Source organism: Scleropages formosus, chromosome 19, assembly GCF_900964775.1.
Source record: "Scleropages formosus chromosome 19, fSclFor1.1, whole genome shotgun sequence".
In the NCBI taxonomy this organism is placed as follows: domain Eukaryota; kingdom Metazoa; phylum Chordata; class Actinopteri; order Osteoglossiformes; family Osteoglossidae; genus Scleropages; species Scleropages formosus.
Genome location: NC_041824.1, coordinates 1,130,138 through 1,145,371, shown reverse-complemented (window position 1 = coordinate 1,145,371; position 15,234 = coordinate 1,130,138). Strand labels below are relative to the sequence as shown.

Here is a 15,234-nt window from a genome sequence, read left to right as displayed (position 1 = left end):
CATAGCATGTACACAAGTAAAGGAGCCCTTGGAAAATTATTATGAGCAGGAATATAATATGTATGTGGGGGGCATGGTGGTGCAGTGGGTTGGACCGGGTCCTGCTCTCCAGTGGGTTGGGGGTTCGAGTCCCGCTTGGGGTGCCTTGCGACAGACTGGCGTCCTGTCCTGGGTGTGTCCCCTCCCGCTCTGGCCTTACGCCCTGTGTTGCCGGGTAGGCTCCGGTTCCCCGCGACCCCATATGGGACAAGCGGTTCAGAAAATATATATATATGTGTGCGTGTGTGAGAACAACAACCTGTGATCACAGCCAGGACACAGTTCTGTCCAACCAACAGCAAAAAAAAAAAAAAAAAAAAAAAAAAAAAGTAGTCTAATTCTCAGTTCCAGTGAGAACCTTTTAACTGAAGGGGAATACAACACCCTACAAAAGCAAACCTGCAAACCAGGTTTTAGGTCTTCCTGAGATCATACTTCCTGCAAGTGAGAGCATGCAGAGGGGCAGACCAGCAACCCTCCATAGCTGTCAGGCACTGGTGATGTATAGACCTTTGACTTTCAGACTAGGCAAAGACAACACACCTTATATTTTGACAGCATGGTTTTAAACACACTTGGGGGGGGGCAGGTGGAACAAAAGTGTCTAATGTAGTCACAGCAGGTTCGGGGGAAAACGCAAAGATTCCAGAAAAACAACTTATAAAGTAGCTAACACAGCAGACACACAAACATGCACACCTGAGTAGATTTCCAAGTGGCATACCACAATCACTTCCCTTGACCACAGGGCATGACAGAATAGGCGAAGGGGGGGGGGGGGTCATGTGACCAGGCAAGGAAGGCAGCCATGCTTGTTGGGACATGGCATGGCAAGCTGCAGCACACAAACAGCAAAGCAACTCAAAACAGACATTCTTTAGGAAGAATCTGTTCCTACACACCTTTGCTAAAGTGGCTCTCAGCCTCACCAATCCTGGTCTATACACACAAATCCAGCTGAAATAATTTCTGGAAGTTCAGTGTAGTGTGTAAAGCATTTTAAGTTACCTTGAACAAAGGAAGCCGCTAAATAATAAACCATCTTGTGGATCCAATATCATTAGTGAGACCTCTTTGCTTGACATCAAAATACTACCACAGAGACCCCTGCTGCAATGTTTTCAGCTGCTAGATTTCAGAACAATGATGAATGTCATCACACTGAACTACAGGAAGCTCTGAGAACATCCAACCACAGTGTGAAGTTGTTGCAACACTGGACTTAACCTCTGTGCTCAATTCCAGTCTCACTGCTGTAAAAGAACTAGAACACAAACACAAAACTTGTCTAACAATAAATGGTGTGTACAACAGCCAAGTTTACTTATGACGGATCCCGCATTTTTCAGCCAAAAAAAAGATAAAATTATCCCAACGCTGTGTTCCATGAATTTACATGACAGACAGGGGTGGGGGTTGTGCTCACAAACAAGAAAAAGTGACTTTCATGATTAATTCAGTTCCAGGTCCTGCTAAAAATTTACTCCCCTTTTAAGGCCACTGAACTATTGTTTTGCAAGTACTACAGCTATACAATCTGCACAAGAGTGTAATGAATGCATTGGTCACACAACATGTGTGCACAAAACTGCACACACATTAATTTCAAACTACAGCACTGTGTTCTTGTGTCTAACTAGTCCTTCTCAAATGCATCAGGCCATACAAAGATATCACCCACAACATAGGATGACACATAACCAGCCACCTAACATATAGCACAAGGAGCATCGTTGAGGGACACTAACACACGTACACACACATTAGTGATAGTAAGCAAAAGCATCTTGAAAATGGCTGAGGGGCTCTGGAAGTCAATCTAGATGGACACCTGGTCCTAGCAGACAGACCTATGAAGCAGGAGCCATGTTCCTTTAGCTACCACATACTTGCTTCTCTCTTCCTGTTCCTGCCCCTATTCTCAGTGGAACACCTTTGTGGTTGTCTGTCCACAAACCCAACTGCCCTGTGTGTGCGGATGGGGGGTGTGTGCATATTTGGACCTCCATCTGGGTCTCTCCTCGAGCAGGTGAATGCAAACATGCATCTCTTTGCAAATTTGCCTGTCAGAGGAAGAACACTATACTCTGTGTATTAAAGGGCAAGCAGGAAGGATATGTTGCAAAACACACTTGTAGGGCAAGAAAACCACAGTCAAAGGCATGTTGTCCTCCATGGCTGCCACTGAGGAAACCAATACTCAGAAGGTTCTGTGTCAAAAACAAGGGGCCCTGTCATTCAGAAACCATGTACATTACTGTCCCCATTATATTGGCTTCCATGCTATCGAGCCATAGGCATATTTTGCTTCTGAGGGAACACCTATCTGGTTTACCCGTTTTAAAAAAAAAAAAAAAAAAAAAGCATGAACATGCAAATAGTAGGTGAACTCAGGTTTGGAGTTTATTTACAGTAGGTACAGACTACCTGTGGACACCAAAGACCACACAAAACCTTGCAAATAAAGACAAGGTGTTCCTGGACAAAAGCACAATGGTTTTTCTAGCACCTCTGACAGGTGAGCACACACACATTCTGTAAGAAGCCCTCACTCATGGGCCTTTTTTTTTTTTTTTTTAAATCTGAGGCAATCCAGTTCAGGTGCATGGGAAAGGATCCACATTCCTGTCAGTCCAAGGCCCCAAAGGACATGACATTGGTAAACATTCTTCAACCCTCTCTAAACATCTTACTCCACACAAATACTTCTTTTGTGTGTGTTTATTTTTAACTCACTTGTGAGCTGAACTGATATTGAAAGTGACATTTTATAATGTTATTGGTCTAATTTTGTTTCACTTTAGGTTTATTTTAAAAACATTTATGTAAGGACTACCATCTAGAGTTGAAAATTAATGTGTACCTTTTTATGTCATTGAGCCTCTTATCTACTTCCAAATAGAGCTCACATACAGTTCTGTATTACCCAGATTTTTTTTTTTTTAAATCCAGCCTATCAATGTTCCCATTTAGTCAGATTAATCAAGACTCTCCTGTAAGTAGAAACACAAGAACTTGAGGATCTGACAGCTTGTGCACTTGAGGTACATGTGGTGCTGGTAACAATTAAAGTGTGGTTAAGTAGCTGGACTTCTGGTTCAACTCCACAAGAACTCTCTTGCTGATACACACCTAAATAAAAGAACAAGAAGTTCAATGACAGAAGCTGTCTTTCACAGATGCCATCTGCAGAGAAAAAGAATAAGCCAAAAAAATGAAAATGTACATTAATAAAAAAAAAAAAACAATCCACCCAGCAAACATGCATGCACCCACACTACACACTTTTTTTCTGCCATGCAGAAGAATTGGTGGGGGGGGAGAGGCCATTTCAGAGGCTGGATATGCACTAACCTTAGGTCCATCAGAGCCTCAATGATCACAACATAACCTGTTTACATCCAAACCATCAGAGAAACAGCATCAGTGACTTCGATGAAGGGATTTACACTGCTCCTAGTTCAGTCAGCTATGTCAACATTTCCACTTGTTCCAAGTTCAGAGAAGTGACATCACTGGTAGCTTTTTCTCTCTTTGTAGGGGGCAGGTCAAGATGCTTTCATTCACACAGACAGACAGCCAGCCAGCCAGCCAGTCCTTAACAGACATACAAAAACAATTAAAGATGCATAACAGTTCACACACAGACAGCACTGCTACTGTTCCAGTGCCTCTGTCTCTTTCCTTAATGTGTTCCATTACCATTCTAACAGCTGCTTCACTGGTTTTATTTAAAACTTGTGACATACTGGCTCTCAAAGTGGGGTGGAGTCAATCAGCTGTCAATCTCCTGCACGTCGGCTCTCTCCCACACACTGCACTGTTAGTACGTTTTATAGCAGCCCTTAAAACTGCTACTTTTTCTGTGAATGCAAAGTTGTAGGATTAACCATTTTTTCCCCATTAAAACAGATACAAAATGAGAAAACTCTGAAACCGTTGTCCACGTACTAGGTCATGTTAGAAGACCACCAGGAAACAAGTCATATAAACAAATGAAAATGGGAACTAACTTCAGCTTGCTTCTAGAACAGTTCCTGGCATGAACATGCTTTCAAACAGCAGGCCACAGTTGTGGCAATAAATTTATTTTATTTATCGTACGATCAAAGACAGATCATCAGCAACATAGGGAATGCTATAAGCTGTAAGACTGGCTTCATGTAGCCAAAGTTTAACGGGGCAATAATGAAAACCTTTTCTACATAAGGCAAGTCAAGTCAAACCCAAAGAAGTGGGTGTGGGGAAAAACATGGCTATTCTTATGTGGCATTTTGGACCAGTATATTACTACACAGTGTCACACGGTGGGATGGAGGATGGGGTAACATAACAATTATGGAACCAGTGCAACAGGGAGATATGACCCTCTGTGGACAAAAAGGCCACAGTGCACAAGGACACTGATGTAGAGGGTAACTGACTGATGAGGGAAGGAGGTTGGTAACATTTCTGTCACCACTGCTCATCCACATTCAATGTTGCACTGCAAACATGCAAATAGCTAATTTTTGACTGCCAAGCAGTTAATGTCGCAAGTATGTCACATGTTCCCCACTTTTCTGCACGAGAGAATTGAGCGCTGACACATTATTGCTCTTCACCAACTCACAGGCAGGGAACTCGGGGCATGTTGGACGATGCTGTCATACCCACCAGGGCATCACTAGTGTTTAGGAACTGGGTCAGCAGAGCACCCTCTGCCTTACTGGTGGACCATGGCAGAAGTACAAGTACTCTACGGGTAGCACAATTACAGGACCTCAACTCTGGCCGCCATATTTATACCCACAAAAACACACACGTTGTCAAGTGCCCAAAAACTGCAGACGACAAACACTGCTGTCAGCCACCTGTACTTGGGGAAAACCTCATGTAGAACCTCCTCACCCCTGCAGCCACACAGAGAGAAACGTGAATTCAATTAATGCAGGAAGTTAAGTTCTTGGTGGAACATCTCAGTGGAAAACTCTCTTGGGTACCCAGCACCTGTGGTCTGATGGGAAAGGTGAGCGACGGCATCCGTCACCTCTTGCTCAAAAAAGGGTGTCCGAATGAGCGCTAAAGCAACAGAGCGCTCACCACCATCTTTCCCCTTCAAAACACGAACAGTCACAGTGCGACGTCTGTCTGTGTTCCAAACCTGCACCACTGTGGTTCTCTCAAGAGGACCACAGAAGGACACAGACAGACAAACTTGTCACTTGTGTGAGGCAACGTCCACCCACCTGTCTCCTCCTGGCGCCCTTCCGCAAGTTATCACACTGGAGGCGTTTTCAAACAAGCGGGGCTGGAGTTAGGTCGCCTGCTGCTGTGTGTGAAGTTGCACCACGCGCGCGCGCGCACACACACACACAGGAGGACTCTAAGGCACGTCTTCCCGCCAAATCCACCTGGACATTCATGATTTAGCCTCAACGAAGAGTCTCACCGGGTGTCGGACACATCACCACACAAAACCGACACGTCATTCCCGTTGGAAGAAAACACAAACACCTCAGGAAAACACACCTGTCTGTCGAAGGTCTCGCGGAGCTGCTCGTCATCACAGCCTCGTCAGCTGAGCGTCGACAAAACGCACAAAGGCGCCCCGACTCGAGACCTCCGCCTCGCGGACGACGAGCCTCAACTCGTCTGCGCCGCTGCAGGTGAGCGCGAGGGTCACGTTGCGTAACTCGCGCGCCACTCGCCACGGCGGCGCACGCTCGCGCCGGAACCCCTGCGAGCAGCACGCGGCGCGGAGCCAGTGGCCCGAGCGCCGAGGAACCATTTCACGGGAAGCGAACAAAGGAAAAGGGTTCGGAGGCCACGCGACCACGGCCACAGCGCCGGAAAGAGCGCGGCCACAACGGCGGCGCGCGCGGCGAAATTCACGCCCACATTGATTGATTCAGCCAAAGACAAAGGGAAATTAAAACCGTAGCGGCCGAGATTCGACTCGTGTGTCGACGCTTTTCTCTAAATAAATTTAAATAAAAACACATCAATAAATAAATAAAGAAATAAAGGTAGGTAACGCCTTCGACACCAGCTTGAGGACGAAATCCCCTCTTAAAAATTACATTGAAAAGCATCAGTCGAATGAAATTGCTTGGTTAAAAACATCGAAAGATATATATCATGATTCTCGCGCGAAAGCTAACGGACTGATTGAACGTCTTTGGGGAAAACATTTAAATGTATCAACATGAGGGACACTCTGTGGTAGCGTCCACACTTGTCGGGGTCTTCTCTTGTAACCCCGATCAGGTAAAAGTCACACCTCATATACGAGAGAGCCGCTCCCATACACCATGATTATTTCGTTATTCTCAAAAAGACACGGTGGCTGATGCAGCTCCAGCTCCACTGCGCTGCTGCGGCTCACGGAGGAATCGGGCCCCTTTCTATTTACCTCCAGCGAGCCGAGCGAGCGCACATTTCATCTCCAGTCCGCCGACATATGCACACATGCACACATGATCATGATGATCGCTCCACCACCGTCCTCCAAACTCACCCGCAGCGCAGAGAGATCGATCTCGTCCAGACTTCGAGCCGGAGAATCACTCGCCATGTTCCTTTCGCAAATGTAATTTTCTATGACAAGAAGATGGGAAAAAGAAAAGAAGAGCAAAGCAAACACCCTTCGGTCACCGCTCTAGGTCACGTTAATACTAGTGAACCTTCCGACGACCTCGTCTTAAAAAGGATGCGGTATAAAAGCAATGATTCACAACCCCTCTGTCGCTGTCATAAAAAAGACAATATACAGCGCGATGGTTGGAGGCTACATTCATGTATGTAGCACGAAGGAAGACATTCTCGGCGCCCGTATTGGCTGCGAATCGCAACACAACTGAGGCGCCGAGCCGCACACACATTGATGCGCTCGTCCACAGGCTGTCAATCAGCGCGCTGTCACGGGAGTGGCTGGGCCCTGTGAGGGGCGGGCTCTTTTTGAGACACGCCCACAATACTGATGGCGATGTCAGCGATTGGTCAGACCAAGCGAGGGGCGGAGCGATTTCATCAACCTGCACCTTCCACAATGTCGGCTCGGGCGTGAAAGTGTGCTAGTCGTGTGCGCGCGCGGCTCTCTCTCTCTCTCTATGTGTGTGTGTGAGTGAGAGAATAAGAAAGAAAGCCGGAAGAGTCATTTTAAAGAAGCCACGGGAACACAGATGACGTGCTGGAATAGTAGATAAAATTATGTGAAACAAGCAAGTGCGATAACAGTGATCTCCAGATCCGTGTGCTTTCCTTTATTAGTTCCTTATTCATTTTAGGAGTCACGGCATTTACAAGTTCAGATAAAAGAAGAGATACTTTCGTGCACATCCCAGCTGTTCAGTCATTTATTTAGAATTCCATGAAATTTCTTCAATAACCTTGTACCACTTTTGTTCTGCCAGAAAGTGGGGAAGAGTGAAAGAGAAACCTGGTTTATGGCCTAACCTAGACCCACAGTTGGAGGAGGAGGACTGGAAATAGTGAAGAACATCTGTAGCCATAAAGGCCTTTGTTGACAAAAATGATTTGGCCCATGGTTATTTCACGTATGGCGATGGCGGGACTGTGCCACAATTTCAGTCAATGTGCCACAAATGTGTCGCCACTGAATTCTCTAGTGCAGAACAATGGGAATATGCAAGTTGTACTTGCGGAGTCCTCAACAATTTTGCCAGCTCCCTTCTTCACTCTGGCATTGAACAGGTCTTCTGTTGATGGTAGCTGACAGTCAATGATCTTCGCAGTGGAGCAGATCACTGGCTGGCAGCCTAGTTTTGAAAAGGAGGAGGTAGGGGGAAACCAGATGGTGATGGAGGTGGTCAAAACAGTCTTTATGATAGTTCATCAGGATGCATTGTGAGATACAGAGCTCCTTGAGCCGGCGTAGGAAGAACAGTCGCAGCAGGGCTTTCCTGATGGTGGCGGTGATGTGCTTGTAGCCCTTCAAGGTGTGGTACAAGGTGTTGGTAAAGGTGCTCAACCAGAGACGCAGTCTGGCCATTGATTTTCAAAGGGGGGCAAGTAGGAGGTTGTCTGGAGAAGTCGACCAGCGTCTCCACTGTCTTGATGGCATTGAGCTCAAGGTTAGGTGAAAACACCACAATGCATGATGGTCCACCTCACCACAACAGCAGGACTCATCAAACTATACGATCTTGCTGGACTTATCTGTGGAGGTGCAGTCATTTGTGTAAAGTGAGAAGAGGAAAGGTAAAACAACACGGCGGTGGGAGCGTCTGTGCTGACGGACGTCGGATCGGACGGATGGGGGCCCAGCCTCGCCGTACCGCTTCCCTCCTGTCAAGAAGTTAGTAATCCGTTGGCAAGTACTGGGGGTACGGTTACCTGGATTATCTTGCTGTGGAGCAACTCCAGAACAATAGTCTTGCATTGCTAATAGTGAACACCCAAACAACCCTGCTTTGGATAAGAAGTCATTGATAGTGAGTGAGTGAATATAATCTAAAATCACGATCTAGAAATGACATTACAAACTTGTGAGCCGCATGGGTCAAATGGGTTTACCTCATTTTGCTTAACCTAATTTTTAGGCACGTCTTATTCCACACATGGATTCAAATTGACGAAAGTACCGTGCTGAATATTCGCAGAGGGAAAGCGAAAATTGAGCTCAACTACAGAAATAGCTCAGCTGTTCTCATGGGTAAACTGTGTGTTCATTCATAACTAACTGCTCTACATAACCAGGTACCCCGTTCTGGCAAAAGTCGCACTCAAAGCATATATCACCAGTCACATAGAAAAAGCAGCACTTAAAAAGAACAACTTCAGTCCTTTTAGAATTCAGTAAAAAACCTGGTGTTTGAGCTCTGTGAGGACTTTATAAAAAATCAAAGGTTTGTTTAGTCACTTAAAAGCTTGGTTGCACATGCGAGATGAAGCATATGCCAAAATGAATTAAAAATCAAATTAAAAAACAGTGTTAGTGCAGCATTGTGTCAACATTGTCAGCGTTCTCATGGCTGCAAGTTTAAAAATGGAAGACAAGAATCCACCATATGAAATGTTCAGGCAAGTTCCGGCAAGTGATGATAAAAGATTTGGGTCCAGCGTGGTTCTTGGGGATATAGGATCAGTAGGACTGTGTTCAGGTGAAGCTCAAACTGTCCATCAAGTGCTGTTTCCTTCCACCCACAAGCAGCATCTTCAACTTCAGACAAGCGTCTCTCCTCATTTTTCTGCCTCTGTTCCAGTCACCTGCTCTTCACATCGGAGTTTGATGTCACACATCTGAGAGGTGAAATTACTGCTTTCAAGAGGGCCATAGGTTCTTGGTGTGGAGGTTAGAGTATCGAAGGATTTCAGAATGGCACACACTGTCATATTAAGCTCTATTCATATAAGCCGTACATCTAACTGCATAGAGCACCTACATCAAAGAGCTCCCTTGACCTCTGACCAGCATCTCTTTACTACATCCTCTTACTACGTCACAACAACTATGCAACAGCTCAGAGCGGAATGTGCCCTATGGATGTGGGGGACGAGGGAGAGGCGGCACTTCACTGACGTGCTCCAAACTGGTCCATGTACAGCTCGTTCACCAGCCGTTTAGTCCTCCACTTTCAGAAAATGCAAGGGAGCAATCGCAACCTGCCGGCGCATCGGGACGCACTTTGGCATGCGATTCAAGTTGGTATGTTACCAATCTTTGTGAAAAAACATACCTAAATACTTTTCAAAAAAGTGAAAGGTCAATTACCAGAAAGTTCGGAAGTTGGGGACCCACTGCACTGGTTTTGGACAAGGTTACAGGTTTTTAATGTGAAACACGTGAACAATATAGGCTATGATCTTGCTACTGCTGTTTCCCTCTTGCTAAGTTCTGTCACACACTGATCCCACCAGAAGATGCCCTGGTTGGGACTCCTGATCCCCTCACTTGCTGAGCTCTTTTCCCCACAGGGCCAGATGTTTGTATTTATCTCCACATTTGGTGAGTCGGTGTTAAAAAGGTGACACTGAAAAAGCAAATCAGTGAGGTCACCATAAAGTGTTCTGACCACTGATATGGAATTCTTATCTGTTCCAATGCAGACCTGCCATAAACACACATCAAAGTGAACATACACACAGAGGGCCCATTAAAAGAGACGGGTCATAACGTGGTACATGTTCCAGCCAGAACAGGGCTACAACGGGAGGAACATATTTGCATGGCCCACATATCCTTCCATGGTAAAAAGTACTCGTCCTTCTTTCTGAGTAGGACATTTCACGCAATACTTGTCTATCAGTTCATGCAAAGCAGGATTCCCACGTTGCGTGGATTGTTAGTGGATGGTTCGAGTAGGATAGCTAATGGAACAAACACTCGGAGAAAAGAGATGTGAATTCCCGTAGCAGAATCGAAGCTTAGTGTACTGCGGTATACCCAGGTTAGAGCTCTTCCAATCATAAGGCCACAGATGAGCTTGACATTTTCGTGAAATTCGTGCTTTGCGTTTGTGAAGTGCGCTGAGAAGATCTCAGCTTTATCTATGCTAGTTTCCCTCGTATAATGACTATAGAAGGATACACAGTGAGAGGGATGGCTGCACTGGGGTAAATATGGGGACCAAAGCAGGACATGAGCACAATGCTGTCTCTTCAGGGCTGCCATGGAATTTGCTCTTTAATTCCCTTTCTGCAGCCCCTCTTGAGTGCACGCTTCATACAAAAGGATGAACCTGCCCTCCCTCTAATGGGACTGTCATGCGAGATTATCGTTTTTCAATAACACTGCTAATCGGCCCATCGTAACCAGCCTCCGTGCCGAAGAATGATTGAGATTAACCACAGTCGCCATAGCGATATTAGGGGAAGAACTCTTTTCTGTGGGGACCTGGTTAGCTGAAGCTATTTTGAAATCAGGGGTTAGAGGTTGCAATCCTTATTCTTTTTGGTGACCTGTTCTGAGAGAAGGTAGGGGTTGTCAAATTTCGCAAAGCTTTCCACTGACCTGGGTGTTGTGATTTTTCGAATGGCAACAAACCAGACACCTGGTCAATAACCAACAAAAGTTAAAGATAAGCAACTACTGTTCCTGGACAATTTGAGATGAGCTGGATGAGGACGAGATGGTCTTTTATTGCAGGAGGCTCCTCCTTCCTATAGAAACTGGACCAAGTGGCTCTGCCCCTGGTCACTCCACCTGCACAGCTCTAATCTCCACAGCTCATTTTACTACATTGAACACTTGGCTCAGGTCGCACAACATTCACCAAAAACTCAAATGGAACCAAACTTGATGAAGACCTTCTGCATGGATGTGTCACAATTAAGTCAGAATGTATAACACTATCTGAATTACAAGCAATTAATGAGTCCCTTAGGATCTAGACATATAGCTTGCTAGCCACGTGTCTCTGTCCTCTGCAGCCCTTCAGTCAAAGGAGTATGACCACCAGCTCCAGGAGATCCCATCTTCTTAAACATTCCAGCGAAGAGGCTGAGGTCAGAGGTCTTCACATAGATGACAGGTCAAAGAAAGAAGCCTAGTTCAGCTGCAGGATTAGAATTTGACCTGCTGAACTCTGTGTCCACAGGGGTCCCTCTAGACAAACTTCTTTTTGTCCATCACCAAACACTAATTTCAATGCTAAATAACACATTTCAGTTTGTGCAAACCTTTGGAATTATTTCAATTTCAGCATGAATAGCAGTAAAATGTAAAATGAACGTTTGTTCATAAGTGTGTTTATTATTATGAGTTACACGAAGATCAGATCACATTTCAGGAGCCACTCATGGAGAAATCCAGATAATTCCAAAGTGTTCACAAGCTTTTTTTCCTCCTCACAGCCGCATTATTTACCACTGAAGGTAATACATGTCAATGAGGGGACTGTAGAGGAAAGCAGTAACATGAGCTATGACACATTTAAGTGTACATATGGCTATGGAAAGGTGAATGAGCTGCAGCGACTACTCATCTCTGACGTATCTGCAGAACATTTGCAATAGTCCCTGGTCTTTGGTCTCTGATCCCTGGTCCCTGGTCAGCATGGGCAGCTCTCTGCTGCTATATATTTGTATATTGGGTACTTTATATTTTTATATATTTTTTATCCCTCATTCACATATTCTATCTTCTCATCTGTCTTGTCACTGTCATTTTATCCGTGCTGTGGAAGTTTCTGTCACCAAGACAAATTCCTTGTATGTGTGAACACACTTGGCAATAAAGCTCGTTCTGATTCTGATTCTGATTCTATGTACTAACAAAGCAAAGTGATCCACACGTAGCCTGTTCAGGTGACGCTCCGCACACGGAAGAGTCCAACACCCCCGGCATCCCGCAGGCAAGAGCACTCACTCGTGACATGCTCTGGAACTGCATTTAGCAGTGCAAAGAAGCCCGTCGATAGGCTGGTAAAAATATTTCTCTTTAATAGTTTGCCTTCAGTAACAGTTGCAAAGAAGGAAAATGCAAAACATGGGAGACCTTTCAGTTTGACAAGAAATCACACATTGTGCAAAAAATGCAGCTCACTTGAAAGCAACAAAGTCACTGTGTAGGCAGAGATGGGGAGTGGGAGGCACAGACTTGAGCAGTGCCTGTGGCTCGAGGAGAGCAGTCCTCAGGGTGCGAGGCACCTTTTGCACTGAAGAAGTTTGGCCTCAGCAACGAAAATGCCCTGAGCTTCAGGGCGGCGATGTGCTCCATTACTGGTGCCTGCTTTCTGAATGAAGACAATGAGCAGGACTGTAATTGTTCATCTCTGGAATGAGACGCTCAGCTGAACTCAGGATGCAGCTCCATTTCCACCTGTTTCCAAGATTCAACCACAGAACAGCTTACCTCCACTAATCCACTAATGGAAAAGAAAGAGCTTTAGTGAATATCATATATACATACGAAAGGCCAACTGCTGTAGTCCCACGTACCCTGACGATATGTGTCATTAGTACAGAAAAATGTCACCCAACCCATCAGCATCAAGTAGGTATTTTCTAGAGAGTTCAAAAGTGTCCAGCATGCGATGTTCTATTGCACTGAAAACAGCGCAGAACTAAACCTTCTCCAATCACAACTGACACGTCTTCAAGTAGATCTCAAATGTGTGCTGGGTGTACTGTTGGCTTCAGATGTTTTGAAAGACCATTTTGCTTTCTGTTGCCTGGAGCACATCACCGGAACTTGCATAGTGCTGCTGAGTGGTACCAGTAGAAATACGCATGCAGCGCTGCTAATGGATGGAATGGTGTACGGAATGCAGCAGAGACCTTTTTTCTACATTCTGCAATTTCCTTCTTTTTTTTTCATGTTTTCGTTCGGTTCCAAAAACAACATTGCCCGCATTGGTGTCAAAGAAGGGCATTGCTCTGCAAGGTGAGAGCAGAAGAACTTGGGCTTGCCTCCAGAACGCCCCGCACTCAAACACGGTCGGACTGAACTGGAAGAGCCCGGTCTGCCCAGACCTCAGGTCCAGGTCTCCATGGGAACCATAGCCTCCTTGGAACCAACAGACGGCAACAGGTTCTGCTCGCACAGGAAGTACAAGGGGAATTGGACTAAAAATCCTCGGATCTTCTTTAGCTCCTCCTGGGCCCGGACGGGGTCTTCTTTCTCCAGGCCTGGTTTGGACAGGAAGCCCTCCAGCTCCGATATGTTGCGCACGTCACTGGATGGCAGGCAGCGGAACACCTGCCAGGGACCCATGGTACCAAAGATCTTGAACATTTGCTGAGACAAACACTGAAAAGAACTGGTGTCATTCCCCATGTCATCCCCCCATTTCGAGGAGTCAGTGTTTGAGCACGGCAGGGTTGCCTGCGATGCCCTGATCCCCGAAAAATTACCAATATCATACAAAACAGTGGCTAAATAACAGGACATCACCTTCTGGTAGACTGTGGCATTCCTGGAGGCAGTGGCCATCCACACCTCTTTGTAGAAGTGGTCACTGATGGGGTCCATTACCTCAATGGTAGGATCTTTCAGAGCACCCAAGATCAACCTGCAGATGAAGCAGCGATGAGCGTTCCAGATGAGATGAGTGGCCATGCACGGATCCACATGGGCGCTGCAATGCAGGGGACCCACCTGAAACACTCCAGTCGCAGCTGCAGGCCAAACTTCCCTGCTTGGTACTCCTGGCCATCCATCACTGAGGCTACTGTTTCTGTGTCCTCCACAATCACCGCCACCTCACTGTCCCGTTTACCCAGCATGCTCCGGTCATTGATGTTGGCTGAGCCTTGAAGAGATGTCCACACAGGAATGCACTTACTCTACCAGCTCATCCCCCGTCACTTCATTCAGCTCCCAGTGACCATGGTAGAACTGGTATCTCTCTGGTATCAAGTGTGTGAGGAACACAAACTGAACTAAGTGCAAGAGCGTCCCCTGCTGGAGGTCTTCGTCTCTGTACTGTAAATGTAGGTCTCCTAGTTCAAGCTGCTCTCTCCTCTCTCTTACATCTTACTCATCGCAGCACTTTTGGCCTTCATGACTATGGATTTCGTCATGTGCTCTATGCACTCACTCAAAAAAGTCCCCTTTAGCAAACCTTAAAAGGAAACATAAATCAAGAATTTCACACAGGGAAATGCCTCCTGAGCAAAATTCTTTTCTCATGATATCCTAACAGTATAGGTGCACTTTAACCATAGTAAATCAGCTCCTAATGAAAACTACAAAATACTGTCCATGTGTCCAGCTGGCAGCCTGTCTGGCTGACTGGTTCTGATGCTAAATGGACCACAGGCTCAGTCTAAGACACTCTCCTGGTCCTTTCCTTACCAATAATGACAGTGTTGTCATCGGCGATGAGCATCTTGCTGTGCACATAGATGAGCTCCGTCACCAGCTTGCCCTCCAGCTCTGCATGAGTCCTCAGGCCCCCAAAAGAGATATAGTTAATCCACTGGTCCCCCACTGCAAGAAAAAGCACATCAAATAGTAATCCATACTGGAGCAGATCTAACAAGGAGATTAGTGGTACACAGCAGTAGTCACACAGTGGAACCTGCAGCCAGGTCCTGGATAGACTGACTCAGTGGCTGCCTGTCCGTACATGTGGGGTTGACCACTGCTCAGTGTCACCATCCCAAGACCCCAGGTGCCCAACCCGCTCAGCAAAGGCAAAGGAACACCACCCACCTGCTGGGGTGGGAAACTGAGTGGAGTGCACTTTGTGCTGGAGCACCTTTCTGGTTTTATCCTGGGCCTGCATTCTCAACCTAGCTCCCTAGCAG

At 46.1% G+C, this 15,234-nt stretch overlaps 2 protein-coding genes across 12 annotated transcripts in view; both read right to left on the bottom strand.

Moving 5' to 3' along the window:
* The window catches only part of LOC108927730 (traf2 and NCK-interacting protein kinase-like), a 51,630-nt gene extending 44,726 nt beyond the window's left edge, over positions 1-6,904 (bottom strand). For all 6 annotated transcript variants that reach the window (XM_018741205.2, XM_018741201.2, XM_018741202.2 and 3 more), the window contains exon 1: positions 6,539-6,904. In XM_018741205.2, coding sequence (XP_018596721.1) covers positions 6,539-6,595 — 57 coding nt within the window. In that variant the 5' untranslated portion in view covers positions 6,596-6,904. The remainder of the gene's footprint in view (positions 1-6,538) is intronic.
* Positions 6,905-12,298: 5,394 nt separating this feature from the next.
* Positions 12,299-15,234, bottom strand: part of LOC108927722 (phospholipase D1-like) — a 31,504-nt gene continuing 28,568 nt past the window's right edge. For 5 of the 6 annotated variants that reach the window (XM_018741183.2, XM_018741184.2, XM_018741185.2 and 2 more), the window contains exons 23-26: positions 14,780-14,914; positions 14,081-14,234; positions 13,877-13,994; positions 12,317-13,681 (exon numbers count right to left, since the gene is read on the bottom strand). In XM_018741183.2, the coding sequence (XP_018596699.1) occupies positions 13,457-13,681; positions 13,877-13,994; positions 14,081-14,234; positions 14,780-14,914 (632 nt within the window). In that variant the 3' untranslated portion in view covers positions 12,317-13,456. Of the gene's footprint in view, positions 13,682-13,876; positions 13,995-14,080; positions 14,235-14,779; positions 14,915-15,234 lie in introns of all 6 variants that reach the window. The other variant, XM_018741182.2, reaches the window with a different exon arrangement.